Below are 26,927 nucleotides of genomic sequence, written 5' to 3' on the forward strand. Positions count from 1 at the left end.
CTCCGTTTGGGGGGGGGGGTAAGGTCAACTTTTCCAGGTCAGCCATTGTTATAACTTTTTTTTTTTTTTTAATTAAAAAAAAAAAAAAAAAAAAAAAAAAAAAAAGTACCAAAGGGGGGGGGGGGGGGGGGGGGGTTTCCTCCAAAATACACACATAAAAAATACCAAAGGGGGGGGGGTTTCAACCCCCAACCCCCCCCCCCCCCCTGCCTACGCGCCTGTGTACATGTATTTTATAATTCCTAAGTCATGTTTGAGCAATCCCTAATGTAGCACAGGCATATTAAACATAATTTGAATCTAATTCCGTAGGTCCGATATGCAAGGATTGAGGGATTGTATTTTTGCAAAAGGCATTCAAGATCTCCAAGTCGCGTTCCATAGCATCTTGTTGGCTTTGCATTGACGACGTACGTACGTCGGCGTTCGCACTTTAGAAGTTATAGAAACGCACGTGTAACGTTGATTTTAAGGCCTCAGTGAAGCACAACGCCGAGAGGACCGAGTTTTACCCATATTTTCACCTGTAACAATACAATAATCTCCCTAACATGGTATGTGTCATATTCTTTTAACATTTATGAATATATTCAGGCGTCATTTTTTAAGAATTGAAATAATCTGTGATGATTTACAATGAAGCGTGTTTGTTGATGAGTGTATCGAATGCCAAATTGTACACTATAATGAATGTGTGGGACCAACACGTGGTGTGGTCGGTTAGTGTGCACGTGTGCTAGCATGTGGGAATTGTACTTGTTGTACTAGTAATCATGTACTAGACTAGATCTACTTAGTACTGTAGGCTGTTATACGGTAGTTTTGGGAAGAGCTTTGTGAGTTCATCTTTGCCTTCCTAATTTGCCTGGGCTAGGTTTTTTTACTTTTGCCGTTTCATTATTTTTGGCAGTTTTAAAGTTTGAACTTTGAGTTTGAGTTAGGCAGGCGCAGGGACAGGGTCACTCATATCACGAAAGTCAAAACCGTTATAAATAACATTAAATAAGCAGTAGGGGCACTGGTCCGAGAATGAGGATCGTCCACATAAACATGGAATGATGGATAAATCACGTCCGCAAAAATAAGCATCGTCCGTATCTTTGTAGACAATTTTTTTTCTTCCGCCGTTCCGGGCTCTGCGGGTTTCAGGTTCTTGATCCGTGCTCTTGCAAGTTGCAATGCAAAAAACTGATTCCACGTATTACTCCCAGTTTACCGTCTATTTTTAAGGGTTGCCCTGTCCAAGAATATATCGCTCATATTCATAAGTAACGTGAAAGTCTCTGTACAATGTGAAATGCATCAAGAAAATCAAAGCAGAATCCGTTTTTCGCATTGCCAACGCGCGGATCGGAAATAAGAATCGTCTGCGAAATTGGACCAATTTAAGCGATGAAAAGAGCCATAACTAAAGCTTTTTCGACTTGCACTCATCAGAGTAAATGCAGGAATGAAACAGAAAGCCAAAACCAATCGATATAGGCCTAAACGGAAACTAAAGGAACAAGGCGCGAATATAACGAGCGCTGATTGGCTGTCTAAAGTAACAGTAGGGTGTCTGAACGATTTTTCAATTTTCAATTTGGGATCGTTTTTCACCATTTTTGTTTGATATTTGAATTAAAAATGTTATCAGAATAATACATTTCAAATTTCAAGTCTCACCGATGTTTCTATCAAAAGTTACAGCCCCTCCAACACGCTGGTATATTCATATCATTTTGGTCAAAATCGACGAAAAAGACGTCCACGCAGAGTGATGTTGTTTTGCTAAATTTAGCCAAACAGCTGTATCGCGCGATATGCAAGCGTATGCATATCGTACGCATGCTGCTAAGCCAATCCGCGACTTGCAGCTTGAGCTACGCTGTCTCCGCGACATGTGCGATTGACTAGTATGGTTGGCGTTCGTCGCACAATAAACCCGGAAGTGAATGCACGTTATAGTCAATGGCAATATCGCGGAGACAACGCACGTTGTCTCCGCGATATTGCCATTGACTATAACGTGTATTCACTTCCGGGTTTATCGAGGGATTTGCCAACCATAATTTCAGTCACTATAATGTGTAATTGAATTTGGGGTTTCGTTCGTGCGCGGAGATGTTACGCGATGTAACCATGGTTTGGACTGAGCGGAGCGCACGCCTCCTAATTAGCTGATCCACCAAATAGCGAGAAGGGTATTTTTAAACTGTTATCAGTTGTGATCCCTGGGGGCTAGCGAAAATATAATCACATAGAATTGTTCCTTAGGACTGGGACTACTTATCGATCGGGGCGTCATATCTCAAAAGTGACAAACCTCAGAGTTAGCCAGGACACAATGTTTAAATTGCTGTTTTGACCAAGATATTTTTAGAATTTCGGGGGCTACGCCCCTTTGGAAATATTGGAATTCACCTGCTCTTTCATATGACACCTCATTCATTGATTATCACCTTCAGGATCACAACTGATAAAGGTTTGAATCTCGATTTGAAAAAAAAAATTGACTTTTTTTGCATGGTCGCGCAATGCACGTAGGCTGCATAGGGATGCGTGTAATCTCTATGGGAAGAATTTTAGCACACAACATCGGGTGCGCGATCAGACACCCTAGTAACAGTAAATTAGGCTTATGCCAGCCGGTTATACCAGGATAATCGCTAGAATAATACGAGCGTCTGAAAAAACTCTTTAGTTATGGCGCTTTTCTACGCTATTCTCCGATTTTGTAGTACCAATCATCTTTTCAATTTTAATGTATTTCTTTTCCTCTTGGGCACTCACAGGCCGATGAAGTAAACTCCAAAGCCTACCCTCTGGCTGATGGTGACCTGACAAAGAAACTCCTTAATCTGGTTCAGCAAGCCGTCAATTATAAGCAGCTCAAGAAGGGAGCCAATGAAGGTAAGTTCTACTTACATGTACATGTATGAGAAAACAGGTTTTGGGCTTGGTCACATGAACCCTCCACCTCCCCCCCCCCCCCCTCCCACAACAAATGAAATAATATCCCTTGAAAATAGGGTTGAGTCATCTCGGGATTTTCATAAACCGGGTCCCGACGGCCTTGCACCGATCGGGACCCGGTGTCCTGAAATCAGCTCGCAGGATTTGTCACTTGCCTCTATAAAAAGCGCATATCATGATTATTATCATCAGTATGTCCCTTAAAAGTGAACTTTTTTATCAATCAAATAAATCAAAACATGCATACCTCGGCTCAAATCGGTATATTCTTTCATTTGACATTATTTTCATCCATGATTGGCGATGTTTAGTGCCATTATCGTGCCTCTAAAAGTAAAAAAACTGGGGCAAAAATAGAAAGACAACACTCGAGCCGCCATTTTGATTCATGCAGGTTGAATAAATCGGGTCAAAGATATGAATGTTAGAATAATAAAATGGCTTTCTAAAAATTCTTCTTTACAATATACCGATCGTATAATCTTTTAAAGACAAAATAAATATTTATCTCTTATTTTAAACATTGCATGCTTTTTTTTTAAAAGCTGAAAATTACTTGGTAATCACAAGAAGTTTCAATACGGATAGCTGTTGCAAGGCAAGTTCAGACTAGTCTCATAAAAATGCGCAGTACGTGCTCCTCGTTAGCTGTAATGCGTGCCAGAACGAACTCAAACAAAGACGTGATCGTAACGAGAAAAAAATAATTAAAAAACTACGAGAGCACAATTGGAAAGACAACTACTGCTCAAAATTACCATAATCAGATACATAACTTTGGCAAAGAATTCAATAATCGCCCAAGAAATGCCACAGAAATTGTGATAATCGAGGAGTAACTGGGTACATTTTTATCGCAAGAGGCCTGCTGCAAATACTTGAATCCTTTGTTATACTGCTTTTTACCGTAGAGGGCGGTATTTGGTTTCTAGCCTCGTGTTCAATTTAAACACGTGTAATTCGGACATATCAGCAGGCCCATTCCGATAATGATTGTACCTATAGTAACTCCTTAAATATCACTATTTTTGTGGCTTTTCTTGGACAACTATTGTATTCTTCGGTTCTTCCTCCAAGTTATGTATCTGCTTACGATAATTTTGAGTAGTTGTCTTTCCAATTGTGCTCTCGTAGTTTTTAATGATTTTTTCTCGTTACGATCACGTCTTTGTTTGGGTTCGTTCTGGCACGCATTACAGCTAACGACGAGGAGCACTGCGCATTATTCTGAGACTAGTTTGAACTTGCCTTGCAACAGCTATCCGTATCGAAACTTCTTGTGATTACCAAGTAATTTTCAGCTTTTAGAAAAAAGCATGCAATGTTTAAAATAAGAGATAAATATTTATTTTGTCTTTAAAAAATTATACGATCAGTATGTTGTAATGAAGTACTTTTTAGAAAGCCGTTTTATTATTCAAACATTAATGTTTCTTTCAACCTGATTTATTAATCCTGCCGAGAGACCCGGCCAGTACAGTAGCTAGCTAGCAGCTGGCAACAACCCCATGGGGCGAACTAATTGCAACCCATATTTATATCAGCAGTTCGGATTGATTCAGGATGAGCTAGAATATGATTGGTAACAATTAAATACTTACGTTTTAAGGTGGATTGATTTTAGTGGTGTGTAATACTGCAATTTCTTACATATTTCATTATATTTTTTTCGGAGCGTCGGTTCTCAAAAAACAAAACCGGGACCCGACAGCAACGGTCGGGTCCCGGTGTGATCGACCGTACCGACTCAAGCCTACTTGAAAACTACAATCTATACTCCTTGTGAGAAGAAAAAAGAATTGAAAAAGGGAATAAGGAGTAACGAGTACACATTTGTAAATAATATTGAGCTCTTCATTAGTAAGGAATGCTTCTAAATGGCTGGATCAATAAGCCAGTAAGCCTGCCTCTGAACTAATGAATTGATTGAAGAAGCTGGCAGTTTATAACATCTTTGTGCATCTGATATGTATGCATTCAAGTATACAAGTAACTCGCCACTTTCACCTTGATTTCTTTGTATTTAAAACAGTTATGCATGTTGTTTATCATGAAATTGTCAACATTGCTTAGGAGAGACTACTAAGAATAATCTTTGTTGTCAAACCTGCTTTAGTGACCACCTGTCTACAAAGGCCACATTTGTTGTTTCCCTTGAAAATGGTTTCTCATTGAATCATGTACTAAAGGAAGCTGTCTACAAAGACTACCTGTCTACAAAGGCCACTTTTTGTGTTTCCCTTGGGCGGTTGCTATAGACAGGTTTGACTGTATCTCTGAGTTTATCACCCTGGCTGCTGATACCAATGCCCCTAAAAATCCTCCTGCGTCTGGTTCAGAACACCCCTACTCTTAATCATGAATATGATCAATCTAATCATAATAAATGTGGGACTGGCTGGGCCTTCTAGAATCTGTGACACTAAAAATAATCTTTTGTTTTCTTGGACCTTCCGCAGCCACCAAGACCCTGAACCGTGGTATCTCTGAGTTCATCATCCTGGCTGCTGATGCCGAGCCCCTAGAGATTCTGCTTCACCTGCCCCTCCTGTGCGAGGATAAGAACGTCCCCTACGTCTTTGTCAGGTCCAAGGAAGGTAGGTCATCCACTGGCACACTGAGTCACAGTGTTCATATCTCAGGAAGGACATTTAAACCTAAACCATGGTATAAACTCTAAACTGCTGAGTTATTGTGAAGAGCCAAAATGGCGAAAGCATGATTTGAAAAAAAATGGTCTTGATCTGGGGACAATTTTGATTTTGTACACTAAGTAAATTCTTAATGACAACTCTGCAATGGACCAAACCCTATACCAAATGCCTGAATGCTAACCCTGTATATTTCACAAAATAAAGCCTGAAGCAATTGGCCATTTTCGTAATGTAACCAAATTTAATGCACAAGTCTTTGTGAAGTGCCTCAATACAAATTGTTTCATTCACCTGATAAGAATATAATAGTATTTCAATAGACAATATCCAAACCGCAAACATTAATGGTTGCCAGGTAGGACAAACATGGCTTGACCTACCATACCTAGCCACACGTTCAGTTTGCGTTCTGACTATTGAAATACTATTATTCGTATCAGGTGAACGAAATAATTTGTATTGATGCACTTCACAAAGACTCATGCATTAATTTCGGTTACATTACGAAAATGGCCTTTTGTTGTGGTAGATGTCAGAGCACCATAAAAAGTCACTGTTTTTTTTTATTGGGGGAGGGGGGATGAAGTATGTGTTCCTTCTAACAATCTAACTCTTTTTCACCTTTGGTTGCCCAAAGTCAATGGGTGATTTAAACCATAGTTTAGGGTTAAAACAATTTCTTAAAGTGGGCTTTAGTGTCTGCTTCATGAATAAAGGAAGGTTGCATTGAAACCAGCTACTGGCAGAGGACCAGACCCTATATCAACTGTCAAACTTGCATCTATCTACCTTGTTGGCGAAATTCAGATTGATAAGTTGAAAATATGTAACTCTGTGATAGAGATGCAGACCCCATGTTGGTATTGGAAAGCCATAACTTACAAAGGTTGGCCAGTTGAGGACCTCTATTCTGTTATTCATGGCAGTTAATGATCATGTTGTTCTTACAAGATCATGTTTATTATTCCCATCAATTAAGGGACGTCACATGATACTTGGACAGCGAGAAATGTTACAACGTATTTTAATCTGCTAATAATGCGCAACATTCTTAGTTCCCAATATTGCTAGATAATTTGCCAATGTTTGACAAAAGGCCTGGAGGAACAACAGATTTTCCATGTTAAAAGCAATTTTAAAAATAATCAAAAACACTTGCAATTTTTATCTTAATTCCCTTCAACTTTTCACAGGAGTAATGCCCCATAATTTAATATATTCCTTGCCATTTTATGTCAATCTCTATTGATTGTAATTTGTTTTCATATGTGTAAAAGATGATAGAAGACTTTTAAATTTGTCCTCCATTTTTTCTTGTGCAGCTCTTGGTCGTGCCTGTGGTGTCTCCCGTCCTGTAATCTCCTGTTCAGTGACCACCAACGAGGGCTCCCAGCTGAAGCCGCAGATCCTGATCATCCAGCAAGCCATTGAGAAGCTCCTTATCTAAATATTCTACCATCTCAAACAACACCACGATATTGGATGACTGGACAAACTTCTGTTCACGTTTTGCCAATGCTACATTTAATATAATTTCCAAATAATTATTTTCAATCATGATTTCAAATTTGGCAAGGATTTTCAGAAAGAGATTCATTGTAAATACATTTTAAAAGTTGAATTGACATGAGGCAAATTATCAGTTCAGGGAAATTTTTCTGTTGCATCATCTACAGTTTTTGTATGCATTTTTCAAAATGTCATATTTGGTGTTGTTACATATTCACACAAGTAACCGAAGGTCTATCCTAGGAGTACGTTTTCATTTCTCTTTAATAGCCCTCTTTTCAGACAGACCTTTCGTACCAGGACCCTTCATCACTATTTTAATTATTTATATTTGTAATGCATTCCAGCGGTGTTGGGGGAAAATAATCATTAGAGAAAAATGAGGAATGGTCTATATCTTGTACAGACTTACACTTTGCCAAAATGAATATAGACAAATTAAAGAATAGAAAAGAGAGTTTGGAAACATCTCACAGGTAATCCGAATCCATATTTTTAGTTCTGATGATTTTAAAAGATTTAGTTTTCATCAAACACTAATTTATTCCCATGAATTTATTTCCACGTAATCATTTATGGAACTTACACTTTGCCAAAATGAATATAGACAAATTAAAGAATAGAAAAGAGAGTTTGGAAACATCTCACAGGTAATCCGAATCCATATTTTTAGTTCTGATGATTTTAAAAGATTTAGTTTTCATCAAACACTAATTTATTCCCATGAATTTATTTCCACGTAATCATTTATGGAACAATGTTGGTCCTAAAAAGCTTTGTAAATATTAACTTGTAAGTATTTTCAGGTTTTAGAAGATCATGCTTTTTAAATAAAATGTTTGAAAACCAAATTTTATGGGTTTCTTTTTGTTTGTTTTGAGAAATAATTATAATAGGTACTGGTACTACGTTTCATGTACTAATTAAATTAATTAAACATCTTTAGACAAGTTCTTGTAGAGAAGAAAATGACTATTGAGTAAAATTTGCATCATTGCTATCTTCTTTAATGAAAATCAATATTCACTTTCCTTTTTTCTTTGGAACATGCTTTATGTGTGACTTGAGGTCTGGACAGACTGGACTTAATTAATGCCGTTTTCTTGGGTTATTTTTTGGCAATTGTACATTTTATATAAAAATTACTCGCACATGTAACAGATATTTATAGGCTTGAATATTTTTATTTATTTATTTATTTCTATTCTTTTGACAGGGTAGCCCATTCACCAACAAGTAGTGGTCTTCCATGGGGCCCTGAATGAACATATTTACATCGTTTATAACATTTATACAGAACAGTTACAAAAATAATACTCGTTTGCAAAATAAACATATATCATTAACCTAGTAAACAGTAATGTCAATAGGAAAATATTAATTAAGTCGCAGTTATGTGAATAAGTCAAGTCATGTCATTTGAAGTCTAGTTGATTTTATGAGGATGTCTTTTCTTTTAGCATTTCTACTTTCAAGAACTAAAGATGTCATGATCATTAATTAGTTTTGCTAAGGTACATGCTGATGAAGGGGCTTAGATTGGGTATGAGAGGAAGTGATAACGAGGAAAAGAGAGAGAGAGAGAGGGGTTGGAGTGAGGGAAAGGGGGAAGGAAGAGATCTGGCAGTGAGAGGGACAGAAAGAAAGAGAGAGAGTGTGGAAAAAAGTATGGTAAAATATAATATACTGGTAGACACAAAGTGGACACTTTTTTAAGGCCCACTGCACTACTGGTAGCTACTTGCGCCCTCTATATAACTAACAATGCCTAATCGGTGACCATTGGTCCCCCATGATCCTCTTTTTCTTATGTTAACTGAGAGCTGAGTTGATGAGATAACCACCTGTCCAGTGACCTTGCAGAGCGGTCTAATCCCTCCTGTAAACTACGGCAGATAAGCTTTAACATTATGACATAATGCACATATTCACTCGATTACAAGAAACACATTCAAGCTTTATTGCAAGAAAAACATTGAAAAGTAAAGGTACATTAGTAAGGTTCTTTGGCTTTCTTTTTTTCATTATAACCAATATATACAGAGTTGTACGCATGATAATGATTCAAGTCATTAAAATATTTATAACAAAAAGACAATACATGTATATATCTTAACCAGTGAATAAAATTGATGTAACATATATTACAATTACATGTATAATTAAAGAAAAAGGACAGAAATAATGATAAAGACATCAATATATGTGTGATAGATAGAAAAAAGACCTGCTACAAGTATATCAAAAATGGACTACTGTATGCCATGATGGTCCAAAAGAAGTTGGTACTAAAACAGTTATACATATCACAGTGCCACCCTCCCCCCCCCCCCCCCCCCCAAGTGCACATTGAATTATTTTGTGTAATTTCCATTATGATATATAAACATACAGTTCTTAACATTACAACGTCGTTTGTAGACCAAATCATCCTCATGATATTTTGGTTAATATAATGTACCGGTAGGTAAATTTCACTACATTTACTGGTGTTGTATTTAACATGTATTCATACCTTTTGTAAAGAATCCTTTCCGAAACTCCTCCACCCCCATTCCCCTATTCAATTGTTTACACAATTTTGCATCACTATACTGATGAAATAGTTTGTGGGGCAAGTTTCCTCTTGTCCTTTTTAAACATGAATCTTAGGTGTATTTAATCAATTATTATATTTATCACGAATGTACAATGTAAACAAATATATATCATTGTGAACAACTAAGGAAAGTTTCATCTTTGGTCAAAATTTAAAAAAAATGTGCATAAGGATCAAGGTAAGGTTTACATACATACAGGTGTTGAAGTATGGAGAGAAGAGAATATAAATAATCCTACGCGTCTGAATATTTTATCCAATAGATGTACCTGAGAGATAGGACCACAGTTAAAATAATTTGAAATATCATTTCTTTGAATTTATTTCTTTCTGGTAAAATACTTATGTAATTCATAGAAATCCAAACAAACAGAAACTCACAGGTCAAAATATCTCAGACAAAAAGAGAAGAATCAAACCGCCTATGCAAACGGGCCTAAGTTTGCTACTGGGATTAAACATGTCTTGCCCAAATATCAACTTTGCAATTAAAAATATAAATGACAGCGAGCTAGATGTAGCAAAAAAAATGCTGAGACGATAAAGCCTCTTTACAAACATATATGACTCAAGGTGCATCAGTGCCAATGCATTTTAAAAGTACTTTCTATTTCTGTGATTCTGTCACAAAGTTTTGGTTTCATTCTGTGAACATAGAAGTGTTCTCTGATCATCAAATCTAATTAAATACATGCATCTTTCAAAATGTGGAGCCAACAATTAATTCATGGGAATGGAGTCAAGTATTTACATTATTACCCTTATATATCATACAAATATACATGTATTTATTCTTAATCCCACATGTAATTTTAGGAGGGCCAAATAAACTTCAGAGATGTAACAAGTACTAAACTTCAATGACAAAATGTCTGATACCAAAATACAAATATTTCTGTAGTTTGTAGAAAGTCTTGTAACTTGTTGTACTGATAATCAGTTGTATAAAACATTACCCAATACATGTGCAACAGTCATGTGCTACATCTACAGACACCTACATGTATGTGCACACAAACTTAGGCTACTTCCAGAAACTACACCAATTCATTAGAATTCATGGACGGAACTTCAAAGTAACTGGCACATGCATCTTTAGATACAGGTGTAACAATAAGAGAACATGTTCAACAACTTTTCATTCCACTTTCTTTTTCCCTACCTTAAGAAAAAAAAGTAGTACATCTTTTAATGAATATAAAAGTTGCCATTAAATAGAACATGTATCATCAACATATTATACATGTACAGTGATTGAATACATAATGACAAGTTGACAACATTAATAGAAATTCATTTTCTGAATATAAACAAAGGAATAAATCTGATCAGTAATAAAAAGGCAATTATTGTATGATACAAACACATACAATTTTATTTGTCCCATCCAAGGCACTGGAAAGTAGATACATGTACCATTTGGAAAATTATATTTGTAGAGCTCTCTGATGTTATAAAGGTAAAGACCAGTTATGGTCATGCGATTGCATTGTGAAAGAAACGTTGTGGAATCGATCAGATAAGGTTGATCATCTAGCATATACATGTAAGTATTGGTGTGTACTGCAAGGTTCTGGAATCATCAAAATGATAAGAAATTTGGCCCAGTCTTCGTAAAGTTACAAGTACTGTACACAGAAAGATGTATATGGGACTATACGCACACGTGCGCGACACGTGCGTTTATCTCTCACAGACCATGTAGATAAAACTAATTTACCAAATATATCAATTAGTAGGCGGTTTCCCGGCAAAATTTGTATCATCATGTATTAGTCAAAACATATTCTTTCACATGATTGGTAATAAGAGCTTCCATTTCGTTTTTTGAAATTGGGGCGTTTCCAATACTGGTCTTTACCTTTAAACCGGTGCTTACAAAAATACAATGTCCAGAAGTTCCCACATAAAACCCAGTTACATTTTAAAGTCAATTTCTACCAGATATCTTGTAAATTCTTGAAAATTGAATGAAGAAATGCATTATCAAGACGTAAAAAAACACTCACAGAATACAATAACACTCGCAACAAAACAATAATGTTCACCCGTAGACGACTGAATTCTCCCATTCCCTTAGGCTTCATACAGGAGCCAACTTGAAGGCAATTGGTTAAACTAATACCGTCTGCTTAGAGCCTGAAGGGTATTAGCTCTTACACATAATTATACCGGTACTCTAAAGCCACTCTAAAGTCAGTGTTGGGAGCCCCAAATTAGCCAAAAAATTGATGGCAAGATTTCACTTAAATTTTATCATAATGTGAAAGCGAATGTAATTTGAGACATGCTTCAGCAAGGATTCCCCTTAAATTGTGTTTCAAGACACATTTGTTTTGAAAATCATTGCCGAAATGTTTCTTTAATGACATTCTCTTTCACACTATAATACAGTTTAAGTGAAATTTTGCCATTAAATTTGTTGGGCTCCTACCACTTTGGAGGGGCTTTAACAAAGAGATAATGCCCTTCTGGCTCTCAACAGAGGATACGTGTTCGTGTGTACACATTCATGTACGTGAGGTCTTCATTAAAGTATGTGAATACTTTATAAAAAAATACTTGCAAAGATGATCCCCTCCCTGATTGAAAAGAACATACCAAAAAGTGTTCACACAAAAATAGAAAACTGCAAAAACAAAACAAATATCCTCATTGAATATTCAATGGCTTACAACGTATTTACATATCTTACTCAAACAAATACTGATTTCCCTAAAACAAGGTGAAAAGGCTGGAAATAAATAAACATTTTCAAAAGTATAAAGAAGAAAAGACATGATGGTGAAGTGTGAACATTCAACATATTACCAGAAAATTCATATTATGAAGATCCTCAAAAAGAAAAACTCAAGACTAGTAAAATAGATACAATAAGTGTCATGTATGGGATATTTACATCAAAATTATTCATACACATAAAATATAGTATTGGGTTAGTTGGTTACAAAAATAAGGCAAGGACAGCTCCGGATACGGTTCTAGAAGAAGACAAAAAGGGGTGGGTGGGGTTTTTTGTATAAGTTTCTACATGTGCCTTGGTTGAATTTATTTAATCAAGAAATGTTACAGCTCAATAAATAATGTAGCCTCTAAATGTGACAATGGATAAGGCATCTTCTTCAAATAGTATTCAACAGAATTTTTCATTCCCCCCCCCCCCCCCCCCCCCCCCCCCCCGAAGTATGTTACTGATTTGTCACGAACGCACAGCATCTGAATTTCAGCTCATTAATTATGTGACATTGCCTTGTAAAATTGAAGATTTCAATTCATCTTATCTTAATCTGAAATACATGTTGTATCACAATTCATGCCATTTTGCTCGTTCTGACGATTAAACTGCATAATATTTCCACATGAATTTCTCACATGGCAGATGCGTTTGCTGTAAACCATCTGACAAAGGGCACATGTATTTGATGCCTAGTTCCACACACTTTTCCACATAATCTAGGGAGTGGTTTCATCGAAATATATTACTTTGTAATAAAGCAGAAGGTAATGACAATGTTTAATAGTGAGTTGTTTAACAGTCCCATGACTTATCCAACAGACAGTCTTCTATATCTTAGAAGAAAGAAACAAATCTTTCACCATATCTCCAGGAAGAGACTAGTGCTGATATAGTTTTAAAAGCTCACATCTATTTTTGTTCAAATATTATATTTTCTAAGAGTAGACAGCACTACTGTAGAATGTTAGAAAAATACCTGATTTCTGAAAATAATATTAAGAAGGCGCAGTTCAAAAGAGCTAAAGAGGTATTCAAAAGAGTTCAAAGGTTTATCATGCACTCTCTGCATAAAGAATAGTATTTGAAAAACCTTGCTGCTACAGAGTTGAAAGAGATATCATCTCATTTCCAACAAATAAATAATTACATATACTTCATCGGCAACATCGCAGAGTTCAAGGAATGTGTTCACTATCCTCTGACGACAAAGAGGGGGGCACACAGCTTGCCCGCAAGGAGCTCCGAGATGACGGTTAGGACAATGGAGATGGGAAGATCACGTAGGATGATCCTACGGTGACGGTGCTATCCTCGGTGCTATCCACGGACAGCAAAGAGGGGATCATATGGTGGCGGTGCTATCCTCAGGTGACGGTGCTATCTTCGGTTGACGGTGCTATCCTCGGACAACAAAGAGGGGAGCACACAGCTTGCCTGCAAGGAGCTCCGAGATGACGGTTAGGACAATAGAGATGAGGAAGATCACGTAGGATGATCCTACGGTGACGGTGCTAGGGAGTTTGTAGGGTTCCCCTCCGATCTCATCCACGTAGAAACCGATGGGGAATATGATGGCTGCCAGGCACAGTAGAATGACTGGAGAGGGGGTAAAGAGACAAGAAACCTATCATATTACAGTACCACACTAGAAATTGCTTTGCACTGAAATAATGTCAATAATCACTGATTTTAAAGGAATCTATCCATGTACAAATGTGGTTTTTCAATGAAAGTTGTCTTTAATGTGGGTATATTTTATGAATATTAATATTGAGAGAGAACTTCCTGTACTTCCTTTGGCATTGTAGAGACATTTTAATGCTTCAACTGAAACCATATACATTTCTTCCAGCATGTAAATAAATAATGTGGCATCTTCAGTTGCGCATATAATAATAATAATAATAACTCCGCTTTTATAAAGCGCTTAATAAGCGTTTTACAGATATATTATTACCCCGGTCATTGGATTCAATACTTGCCCGCATACATTGTGTGCACAATTTTCACTCCCTGGGGAGCATATCAGCCAGGGGTTACTTGAGGCACTTAAAGATGTAATGTATTTCACAAGCTTTTGTCTACCTCTGACCTTCCAAAGTCCTAAGTATTACAATTTCTCAAGGATAGCCATTAGTAAAATATGAACTGTTTTATGAAGCAATCTTTATTTCACAAACTATCCTGAACTTACTTGCCGCAAAGGAGAACCATCGGGCGTGGTCGAGCATGGTGATTCTCCGATGGGAGTAGACAAACATGATGCAGGTGATGGTCAGGCATATGATGGCACACACGATGAAGAGCAGAGTCATCTGCCAGGCAGGGCAGAGGTTAGGAGGGATGCACACTGTATCCCTGCCGAAAATTGTCAGGCACTGCGAAATAAGGCCCATCGTCATGGCTCCTGTATGGGGGAGAAAAGCAGGATTGGATGTTTAAAGCGCACAGTTTGTTTTCAAAATTCTTTAGGGGCTCCTAACCCCATGTTTTTATATTTCCATGAATTATTGTATCGGTATATGTATTTTGTTTCTTTTCTTTTTTCATACTTTTCTTTTTCTTCTTATAGGTCTATTTGTTTTTTGTTTAGGACCTTTTGTAATTCTGTTCTATATTTGATGCCGATTGATGCTTTATGTGCACATTTCTCTCCAGATCCAGTTAACCCCATCTCTTGTAATTTGAAATGTTTTATGTTTCTGTAACTGCTTTCACTGCTTTGTCTGTCTCATGAAACTGATGGGGCGTTGCGCCTGTAATCAAGTTAACAAGTTACAAACTGATCCAGCTGAGGACACACACTCACTACGGTATAGTTCTTTGCTGAAGTAATTGCACCGATCCTGACCTTTATCTTTCAACAATCTCTAGATACAGGAACAGTACTATCTGACTGGCGTCTTGCAAACATTTCACCAATCTTCAAGAAAGGAGACAGGAGCAAGGCCTCCAACTATCGCCCTGTATCAATCACGTCCATCTGCAGTAAACTGCTCGAACATGTCATTTTCAGCAATAATATCATGGATCACTATGATGAAAATAATATTCTCAGTGATGTTCAGCATGGCTTTCGTCCTGGCCATTCATGTGACACCCAGTTGATCATTACATCTCAAGATGTTGCACACTCTCTAGACCAGAAAGAGCAAGTTGATGCAGTTGCATTAGACTTCTCCAAAGCCTTTGAACGTGTACCCCACAACCGCATCCTCCATAAGCTCCATCACTATGGGATCCATGACAACCTTATCAGATGGATCAGGGTGTTCCTAACTGAAAGGTTACAAAGTGTTGTTGTAGATGGAGAGTCATCTGAATGGGTTCCAGTCACCTCTAGGGCATGGCAGGGCACAGTTCTCGGCCCACTTCTGTTTATATCCTTCATCAATGACATAGTAGATGGGATCTCTTCCAAAATCCGACTTTTTGCTGATGATTGTCTTTTATACCGTCCAATCACTGATGTCACTGATAGCCAAGCCCTACAACAAGATCTCAACAGGCTGCATTCATGGGCTAACACATGGCAGATGAAATTCAACACTGAGAAGTACTCCCCCATCACATTCTCCCTACGTCGGAAAGCCATCACCACGACATACACGCTAGGAGACACTCCTCTTGCATTGGTAACAGATCTCCGGTATCTAGGACTGACTTTCTCATCCAACTTGTCCTGGCAAGGCCACATGAACAACATCACATCCCTAGCCAATCGGATGCTGGGACTAGTCAGCAGAAATCTCCACAAAACCTCACAAAAGATCCGCCAACAAGCCTACTTCTCTCTTGTTAGACCTCATCTGGAATACTGTTGCTCGGTCTGGAACCCTCACACAAACGAGCATATATCCAAAATCGAGGCAGAAAAAAGGCGAGCAGCAAGATTCATCCTCCAGAGATATCGTCATATGGCCAGTGTCTCGGCCATGATTCAACATCTGAAATGGGAGAGCCTGGAGAGGAGAAGAAATGCTGCAAGCCTCCACTTCAAGTACAAGATCCAAAACAACACAGTAGCCATCAATGCACACCATTACACAGCACCCATGATTGCCAGCAACCCACGACAGTATCACTCAAAGAAGTTGCTGGCTATCCCATCCCACACCCAACTCTACCAGAACTCATTTTTCCCTCGGACAGTAACTGTGTGGAATGCACTTTCGAAGATCACCCTTGACGCTACTTCACTGGGGGGGGGGGGGGGGGGGGGGGGGGCTTCAAGGGAGCGCTTCCACCCAGCATCTAGACCAAGAACTAGATGGTTTATTCCTCAGCACTACATCCTGACTTATGGATCCTGCTGAGTATCGTCGTAGAAGTAGAAGTGACTTGGTTCATATCATATTCATATCATTATTAATATATCTCTTGCGAGGCATTTACATAATGCACATTAGTCATTACATCATAATTCATATGGACATCTCACAACTGAATACCACCTACCAGCTAAAAGCTAGGCAAAAGCCCGTGTACCAGAATGGATAGCCACCACCACCACCCCATGCACTCCCCAAAACTGTGATAACGCCATTACGAACGTGTAGATGGCGCACAGTTTTTCCTTAATAATCGTTTTGCCTTCGGCGTAGACTAGAAGGGATGAGATTGATTTAGATGACTCCGTGCGCAGCGAGAGTTTAACACGGCTTGCAAGATTTCAACATGGATGTCGATTTTGACCCATAATTTCCTTAAAAGGGACCATTAAACGGATTATTTCAGTCAAGTTGGTAAGTGGAACCGATGTAGTATAACCTTCTCCTAATTTTAAATAATCAATGCATGAGGTAAAATGACATTTTGGGGGATTTTGGGGGCAAAACGCTACGTCTACGACCTGAAATGGCCGTGGCGTTATCAAGGGAATGTGTATAGGCCTAGACGGTTTCCGTCTCTAAAGAGAGAGCCGACCCTACCCCAATAAGAGGCTAACGAACGAAAGAGACGGAAAATTCGGTCTAGTACATTATCATGACAGACACATGCACAGTGCAGTGCACAGCACAGTCAGACACCTGTCAACTACATGTAACAACTAACATGAACAATAAGGTGTGGGACTGTGATATGATTTAAGTCGTCACTTACCAGATCCATGAGAAACCACCCATACTGGGTTAAATACACTCGTTAGTGCGAATACATCTGCAGCAAAAAATAGAAATCCTGTCGCTATCATAATCTTATCCATTGCTGCTGATACAATTTACGTCCCCATTAGATTTCGATCCTGGTTGTCGGGCGACGCGACGTTCGATAATACGTCACTGGTTTGTTTACCCAAGCCTAGCGCATGTGTTATATATTGTGTACATATGTGCACTGCGCACTGTATGTACTCATACTCCGCGGCAACTCTGAGATATATACAAAATGTAATATATAATGGATAAATGGTTCAGCTATAGGGGGCTCACATAAAGTTAACAACTAAATTATTCATACCCCTTGTTAAATTGATGTTTTTCGTGTTTTTCGTAGCTCAAGAACGATATTAGGTGGACTGGTAGAACTAGGCTCTTTGTTGAATACTTTTAGATGTAGCTTTATATGTCGATCACATGAAGTTCAAGAAAACGGGCCAAATTGATTTTTCACGTACATACATCTAAAATTACAATACTTGGTATAAGGGTATGACTATGAATAATTTAGCTGTTAACTGTATACATACATAAAGATGTTGTAAACAGCTGAATTTTTAAAATTCATATCCCTTGTAAATTTGATGGGTTCTTATTTTTGCAAGGGAAATACGCGAGTGTCACAGTTTTCTTAGATTTAACATGTAGGCCTAGGCTATATCTCGGGGCATCGTTTCATCACGAAACTAAATACAAGTATCATCCCATATTGATCAATTGAGCACATGGTTTAGAATTAACATGCTTGGGATGACGATATAAACTTGAACTTATTACAGTTTCGTGAAACATTGCCCTGGTCTACACAGATAGACTTTTCTTTAATTGTGATGGAGGTTGCAAGGAAGGAAGGGATAAAAGTGTTAAAGCAACCGACAGGAAAGGTGGCATTAGGGAAAAGCACAGTACAAGTAAATCTTTGGGAGGTATGGAGACAGAGAAAGAGATAGATAGATAAATAGAGAGAGATCGAGAGAGAACAAAAGGGAGAGAGAGAGATCGAGAGAGAGAGTCGAGAAAGAGAGAAGGGGGTGGGGGAGAGTACGTACACAAATTAGGGCACTTTCTTGAAAAAAGGGGTACCTACAAAGGGAAACCTCAAAAGGAAATATATAATTTTAGACATTGTGATGATTTCAATATGTGTTTCTCTCTTTGCATGGTCCTAGATACTGCTTTAAAACATTTTTACATGAAGGCCACCGGGGGCGCCTCTGAAAATTGAATACCGGCAATTAAAAGGTGAAGATCGGGGGGGGGGCACTTATCAAGGTTGGTAAGAGGCATTTATAAGAATGCTGAACGGGCACCTGTTAGAAAGAAAAGGGACAGTAAAAATTCAGAAGCAGAAGAATCATTAAACATTGAGATAAAAACAACGATCGATGTAAGATGGATGAAAACAAGCAATCGAATGCTGGCCCGAATAAAAGTCTTTTCGAAATCACAGATCAGATAACGGTCAAGCTACGCATTTGGTTATGTCTACTGTTTGTTTTGAATACAACCAAAGACCACAATGTACATGTTAACGCTTTTCCGACATTTTAGTACTGGAGTGGTTTACCGCATGGGTCCGATCATGCGTCTTCATTAGGCATCATGGATATTTAAGTATTGCTTCTTGAAGAGAATGGTCTTTCTGCGTTTATTTAAGATGAACTCTGCGAACCTCTTCTCCAACCAATGCCATTATCTTCGTCTACAACACAATTTTTTGTTTGCTCTTGTTCGTATGTTCAGTGAACATGATCGTCGCATACCACTTACAGGTTGTCGCCATGAATATCATTGCAACAAGAGTAAATCTACAAAGTTATCTTCATTTTTTGCTAGTGGTTCATTGTTCTTGTTATCTTTCGTCAGGTATTTTTATGTCTTCAAATATTGAATTTCCAATATGTTTCCTTGTTGTATCTATGGAAAACAGGAAGACCATATCAAATTACAATTTTGTTCTTAAACAGACATGCATGCAAATAATTGCCGTGGACAATAAATAATGTAAGTTTTGCCTCGGGCAAAATTATGCATTAAAATGAACATACTGCCAGTTTGTCGTGTCCGGTAATCGAAAGTGGAGCTTGAAGGATGGAAATAATAATGATAATTGTCCGGATGTTTTGTTAAGCTGACAGAAAGGGTTTATTCTCAAAGTATACGAGCATTTTTTGCATAATAGGCCTACTTTTACACATATGCATTACGATAATAGTCATAACAATCTAGTCTTATTTACACAATCATGGTCGCGACATTTTAGAAAAAAATTTGGGAAAAACATTCATACTCTGAAAGGAACAACACAGAACAGAATTGCAGAGAAGAGAGATGTGTCGAAAGAATTTGCGATCAAACTCCGAACTGGGAAGAGATAACTGCGGCAGTATCAATACTGCTCTTCCTGCGGGCTCTGCATTTAATTAGTCAAGGGGGAGCTACATGCAGGTATAAGCCCTTAGTACACCTGGGTCGAGAGGAACAAATATGGGTGAATACCTTGACTCACTGTATATAAGAATGTAGAAAGCGAGCAAGCATCAAACCCGCTACTGCTTGCGTGAGTGTCAAGCACTATGGCCTGTATCGATGAGGTAGCTCAGGAGGCTAGTGCCCCAAATAGTTCCACATATTCATAAAAGGAAAACAATAACAGAACAAAAACTAATAAAGAAATAAAGACAGTAAGAGAGAAAAGGAAAAAAAAAGAAAGAAAGAAGGAAAGAAAGAGATAAAGAGAGAAAGAAAAAAGAAAGACAGGAAAAATAAGGCATCATTTCATTATTCCCTTTCCGGAGAGGGGGTGGAGGAAGTGTTCCCGCCCCGCCCGCCCGTCTCTGGGTCTGCCAATGCCTGATACCTCTGCAAATATTTATCCGATAATAGTGACCATCATGTTTTCCAGTGCGTCTTCAATTTTCCAAATGTGATACAGCTAGAGGAAAAGCCTGTTTTCATCTTGCCATTTGATATGAGAAGCACCTAAAGCCTAACGTTCGAGCCTTTCCTATACATTGTCAGTTGAATAACTACCATAGTCCATAGTATATCAATGAACAATAACTATATTTGGAAACATTAAGGTATGGGTATTGCCTAAGGTATGGAAATGTAAGCTGCTCGCATTGGCGCGAGTCAGAGAGGCTTAACAGAATCTACGTATAGATTACGAAGTCCCAGGGGTGTATTTTTGTTTTTTCCCCTTTAAGTACCAGCCCAAGGGCGTTTCTTGCTGGATAGCGTCTACTCCCCTTCACCCCCTCCCAAATTATTGACTATTATATGCTACATCTGGTCGTTCAACCCTTGTATAAATATAAGTCCATTTAAAGGAAAGCAGAAAATACGATAAACATAAGGCCTAACTAAAAAAAATATTGTAGTCACAAAACATGGGTCTGTCGGTAGGAAATGTTTTTTTGTTTAAACTTTTTTTTCGTTCCTTATTTGGGCTGATATTTCTCAGTTTTTAATGCTTTTAATACATTTTCAAGATTTTTTGGTCGGTCGCAAGGGGCAATACAACATCTTTTTTCTTTTTAGGCCTAATAATAATAATAATAATCTTTTAAAGTCCACTCCAAATTTTATTAAACCGAAAATGGAAATTCTTTTTGCCCAATCGATCGTGAGCCCGGCATGCAGCCACAGAGGAGTGCCAGATCGACGTTGCTCTATCCCCTATTGTTGAACGCCAAACAAGGCGAAATTTGGAAGTTATGAATGGTTGGAAATATGAGATCACCGTACTACTAAGCAAATCTCATATTGGCATTTTTTTCCAGTGGATTGTGACGTTGTGACGGATAAACCTCGCGTTCGTCGTGTACAAATTAAACTTCACTAATTTTTGTTTTTCTTCCAGGTGCCCTCATCCCAAGGGCACTACTCAAATTATACACAGTATATAATTTCAGGTCTTCTAAAAAGAAAAGACCATCCGGAGACATTCGTTTTTGTAAAATGGAAATTTTAGTCATTTTGAGTGCTAGAACAAATGGGAAAGTATTGTCCGCTTTTACATCATTTTGGGCAGAGACATTACCAATTCATGCAAATAATATTGGTTGGAATTAAATATCCAAGTCGTTTTTAATAGTCATTGTTTTTATGGTTTTTCTTAAGCAATCAGAAGACCTTTAAATCCTCTCCGAAGGACTTGGTTACCTACCGGTAACGAGACCTCTGCTCTAACACCTATCCAACGCGCCTCACTGTACTCCCGTATGACAAGTACATACACATAATATTGCGAGGCAAAACACCCTCCATAATACAATATTTTACATGTTTATTGCGTTTTTTTGAGTTTTCCCCTACTCAATATCATTCGAAGCGATCTCGTGTCAGTAAATTAAAACTAGTTACATATTATTTGTCGCACGTAAGACGATATTTTCTATGGAGTTTAGTGCGAGAACACATACATGTATATTGTAGTCTTCTGTGTTTTAGTGCATGCAAGGTATTTGTATATTGCTCTAAATTCCCAAGAGCTAGCCGGATTATTGTTAATGAGTTGTTTTTCAAAATATTAACAATCTTTGAGGGAATATATCCCCATCAACGGCAGGCATTATGAAAAGCTAAGAAGGCGATTAAAGATCGCTTTTGGCTTATTGAAGCTGTTCGTTTTGATGGCGGAGGAAAATTATAATAATGGTTGGAGCCGACTTAATTTCAAAAAAATCTAGGAACACAAATTATTTATTTACAATTGAATTTCTTTACAATTTTCGTTCGATAAAAAATACAGAAAAACATTAATATGTACACTATACACCGAAAATTCGTAAGACTGACGCCGAATGGATAATGCTTGCCCAAAGTTCGATTCTTTTTCCCGTTTTGTTTTATACAGGCCCAATTTTTCCTCTTCTTCTTCTTCTTCTTCCTCTCCTTCTTCTTCATCTTTTTCTTCTTCTTCTAATTATTATTACTATTATTATTATTATCGCTACAATACTGCTGCTGCTGCTACTACTACTACTACTACTACTACTACTACTACTACTACTACCACCACCACCACCACCTCCACAACTACTACTACATGTACGTGCACTACTACTACTACGTACACTACTACTAATGTTATGATTCTACTAATACAGTTGTTAGTACTATCATAATCACATCATTACAATTACTATCTTTTTTATTTAAGAGAAAAAAAGTAAATACTTCATGGCCTCTCCACTTCCCACATAGATAGAACAATAATACAACATACAAATATGTTTAAAGAAGAGTGAAGAGTTAGGGCAAAGATGAAAAACATTATGAATGTGATTGAACTTGAAACTGCATTTGTGTATGAATCACATTTCTTCCAGCATTTGTAATTTGCCTTGTACAATATTATGATAAACGTAAACGGATTTCACAAATGCAAAGTAATCATATAAGCTGTCAACAAGTTGACATTTTGATAACGAATAATCTCGGTTGCAAAGAACGTCTCTGCCAGCGGTCTTTCTGAATGGTAAACACAATTGTTTTTAAAAATATCGTGCAATTTACTGACCTACATTTTTTTTTTACCCCTGGGAACTTAATGCAGACATAATGCAGTTAGTACTTTGCTAAGCCGTTATAATATTAAAAGTAAACAGGCATAACCAAGAGACATCTATCATTAGCCGGGAGGGTTGTTTTGTTAACCCAATTAAATCGTAATTAGCGCAAATATGATAATACTCCCATATCTTTTAAGTGCAGAGTCATTGATTAGGAGAGTTTGGCCAACCCGGTTCGAGTTGGGAACAATATAGTCCGGCAGCCATCTCGATATACCTTGTTTTAGGGTCTATAGTTTTTTTTTCTTCGGATTATAGTTCCTTAGACCATCAATTTGAGGAATTCGATTGCTGACACTCTGTCAGCATTGAGCAATTTGAGATATGTGACGTCATACAAAATGGCCGCCAAAATCCCCTTTTTAACCAAAATTAATGATATAAAAAGTTTTAACAGCATTTTACTACATTAAATGGCAGTCAAATATCTTAATTTTTTTCTAGAATCATCACTAAATAAAAATTGCGATGCTGTATGATCACAAATGATATGCAAATTTGCATAATTCGGAATGGCGCCCTCTATAGACACATTAACTTGAATAGTTCAAAATGATGGCCAAATACCAATTTCTAACATGAGATTATCATGTCATGAGTCAGATGCACTGGATACAGTGAGTAAAAATGGTGCTGCACATTTATTTTTATTTTGTAATTTTATACTCGAAGAAAACATGGTTGAATTTTATGCTCTCTGTCCCATAGATATGAGGTGGCATATGGTGATAAATGCCCATTGTCAGTGACAGCGTTAAGAAACTAGATTTGTATTCTAAGGTACTAGATTCTTTTAAATTAACCTAAAAATTACGAACTACCGATACGATACAGGACTATATCCGTTTATAAGTTTGCTTCAAAATCTTGAAATTTGTTTAAAAGCCCTCTAAAGTGTTGGGAGCCCTAAAATATTCCATGCGGAAGAGGGTGTCATTTAACACTTAATTCTGCAAAGTGAGGTCGTGACTGTAATGCGTGCTTCCACACGCATGTTTGCAAATGAGCTCTCTTTTAATAACATTTTCTACAAACGCTTGAGGTAGTTTGAGGTAGTGAGGCAAGGTTTGGGGGTATTTGGAGCTCCTAGTCTTCGGACCCTTGATAGCCACACGTTGATACGAGCCTCTGACATTCAGTTGGTTGTTGACTGTCCATAACATGAAGCAAAGCATTGAGTAGGTTGAGTGATGACATATGACCATGCTGCATCAACATTGCCAACTGAGTCCTAAGGGAGTCGAATCTTCTGCTTCATCACTTTCAGCATTGTACCCTATCCAATGCCAAAGTATGCCCCAAGAGTGTCGCATCCCGTCAACGCATGTCCTGCCAACATCGATGGAATGGTATCTCCTAACTTGTCTACATTAGCAGGAACATCAATAACAGTTCAATTTGTGAAGGGGCGTCTCCATGGTCATTGGCGTTTTATAAGTCCGTCATGTAGATAATGATGCAAAAGTAGTACGTAGACGTCTGTGTCATCCACTAGGACCCTAACATACATCTTCTCATTAGCATCAATTCAAATCGCTTGCTGTAATTCGATGTTGCCTGCTTCATCATAACTATGTTGTGGACAGACCTTTCCTTGCCATGACATCACTGCCTGGAATCCCTTCAACAGGAACCTCATCTTGACGGTAAAGGCCTGCTTGTGCTTTTGCCTATTTCTGAGCACCCAATCATCCTGCAGACTCGCGCATATAATTACGATGTCGATCAACTGTAGTTTGTTGTCATGAAAAGATAGTGAAGTTAGCAACACTAGAGACACGTTTCAACAACTTCTCTCCCTAGCTTTATTGATCTTTCCAAAGCTTTTGACTGCGTACAACATAAACGCCTATGGAAGATTATGAGCTGGATGGGCTTTCCAGCACATATAATTCAACTCATCCAGTCGCTCTACCAATACCTAGAAGCAACAGTAAGAACAGAGAATGGCTACACCGAAAGGTTCACTATTGGTCAAGTTGTCCGTCAAGGCTGCATCCTATCACCATCTATGCTGTATTCATTATGAGAAAGGCATTTTATGGTCAAGTTTCTGTTGGTGGACGAACGATCACCAACCTAAGATACGCCGACAATACAACACTCTCTGGGGACAGTTAAACCCCCAAACAAAATTCAAACTGTTTTTTCTATATATTCGATACCAGTGATTTACAAATGTTGCTGAAATGACATGATTTTCCTGGGTTTTTTCTCACTTTTTAGTAAATTATTATTTGTTAAGCGTATGTTGGAAAATGACAAATCCTAAATTCACAGTCAAGCAAAAAATATGCTTATTTAAAAGCCTACATGTCAGGGTCCGCAGAACAGCGGGGCTCAGGGGACTCGAGCCCCCCTCACTTTTTGTATAAAGTATGTTAAAGAGAACTAGAAAGAAAGAAAGAAAGTGACCCGAGGTGAAATGAGGTATCAAAATATGTTCATCTTACAGTTAATAAATGCCTGAAACCCTTGAGCTTCCAGGGGCTGTGCCCCTTGAACACCACGCCAATTTGCGCTCCTCTCTTCCTGATCGTAAATACTTCACCCCCCCCCACCACTACGATTTTAAAAAAGTTCTGCGGGGCCTGAATGTAACATGTATGAGTGGTGGTGATGCAGATTGTTTTTCTGCCCCTCTAAGTGTTTTTGCTCAGTATGCCACTGACAACACTTATAACAAGAACATCAGAAGAACTACTAGAACTCTTTAAAAAAGAGTGAAGGATGCAAGTGAATAATTTGGACCCTACCTCAATGGGAAAAAGACCAAGATCATGATTGGTGGAAATAAACTACATGCAACAGAGCATGGTGGTTGATGGAGAAGAAGTTGATCAATTGGACAAGTTTATATAATGTTCTTGGGTCAATGATTGTCAAGGAGGGTGGAAGCTCGGCAATATCTGCCTTTGAAATGTGGTGTTGGAGGAAGCTACTTGGGATATCATGAAGAGATTAGAACACCAATGTACACAATTAATGTCCATCATCGGAGATCAACCGCCACTTGCTACCAGGATTGACGGTACAAGCTACAATAGTTTGGTCACGTTAGCAGAAGATCAGAAGACAACCTTGACAAATTATCATTCAAGGTACCTTTGAAGGAACACGTAACAAAGGAAGACTCAAGCTCAGATGGACTGACGACCTTCGGGAAATCACTAGCCACCCTCTAAATACTAAAGACACTCTACCGGATTGCAGGAGACAGATGCCGATCAAAAGGTCTCATCAAACGGGTCACAATGGTGAGCCATGATCTATATGACAACGACGACGACGACGAATAGTAAGAGATAGTTTCTTGGAGGGCAGCAGTGACGCGGGACTCAGTTGGAAGACTCTCGACCCGTTATGACCTCTAGATACTCTCGGATCTGTCAAACACCAAGCAAAAATCATCAGATTTTCATCCACAGCAGAGCACAACCATCAATGACTGTACAAGGTTGTTCCAGTGTCTCATGCCTGGCTGACATCTCAACTTTTGTCAAATTCTATAAGTCCGTCTTTGACATGGGAGTGCTCGTTTCCAGAATCATCAAAAAGTGCTGTTGGGACTGGTGAAAGCTCTTATGACAAAATGTCCTTGACATTGACCTCTCTTGAACTTGTCTGCAGTCCTATTACTCTGGAGTAGATCAACTTTTCATAGATTTTCGTATCCCAACATTGACTTCTTTATGGCAGCCATGGTTTGAACTTTCTTGGAAATTGTGTCATAGA

General features: G+C 38.1%; 2 protein-coding genes across 2 annotated transcripts; one reads left to right on the plus strand and one right to left on the minus strand.

Annotated features, from left to right (window-relative positions):
* Nucleotides 1–417: 417 nt before the first annotated feature.
* Nucleotides 418–7,635, plus strand: LOC115917922 (NHP2-like protein 1). Its single transcript, XM_787029.5, has 4 exons — nt 418–554; nt 2,775–2,892; nt 5,415–5,552; nt 6,932–7,635. Exons 1-4 carry the CDS (start codon nt 552–554, stop codon nt 7,054–7,056), a joined length of 384 nt encoding a protein of 127 aa, XP_792122.2. The 5' UTR covers nt 418–551; the 3' UTR covers nt 7,057–7,635.
* A 5,384-nt stretch (nt 7,636–13,019) lies between these two features.
* On the minus strand, nt 13,020–17,769 carry LOC587344 (uncharacterized protein C16orf52 homolog A). Its single transcript, XM_030999003.1, has 3 exons — nt 17,558–17,769; nt 14,649–14,861; nt 13,020–14,050 (listed from the first exon to the last, which is right to left on the minus strand). Exons 1-3 carry the CDS (start codon nt 17,658–17,660, stop codon nt 13,851–13,853), a joined length of 516 nt encoding a protein of 171 aa, XP_030854863.1. The 5' UTR covers nt 17,661–17,769; the 3' UTR covers nt 13,020–13,850.
* Nucleotides 17,770–26,927: the final 9,158 nt, after the last annotated feature.

This window comes from Strongylocentrotus purpuratus, unplaced genomic scaffold (assembly GCF_000002235.5).
Source record: "Strongylocentrotus purpuratus isolate Spur 01 unplaced genomic scaffold, Spur_5.0 spur5_contig_861, whole genome shotgun sequence".
Lineage (NCBI taxonomy): Eukaryota > Metazoa > Echinodermata > Echinoidea > Camarodonta > Strongylocentrotidae > Strongylocentrotus > Strongylocentrotus purpuratus.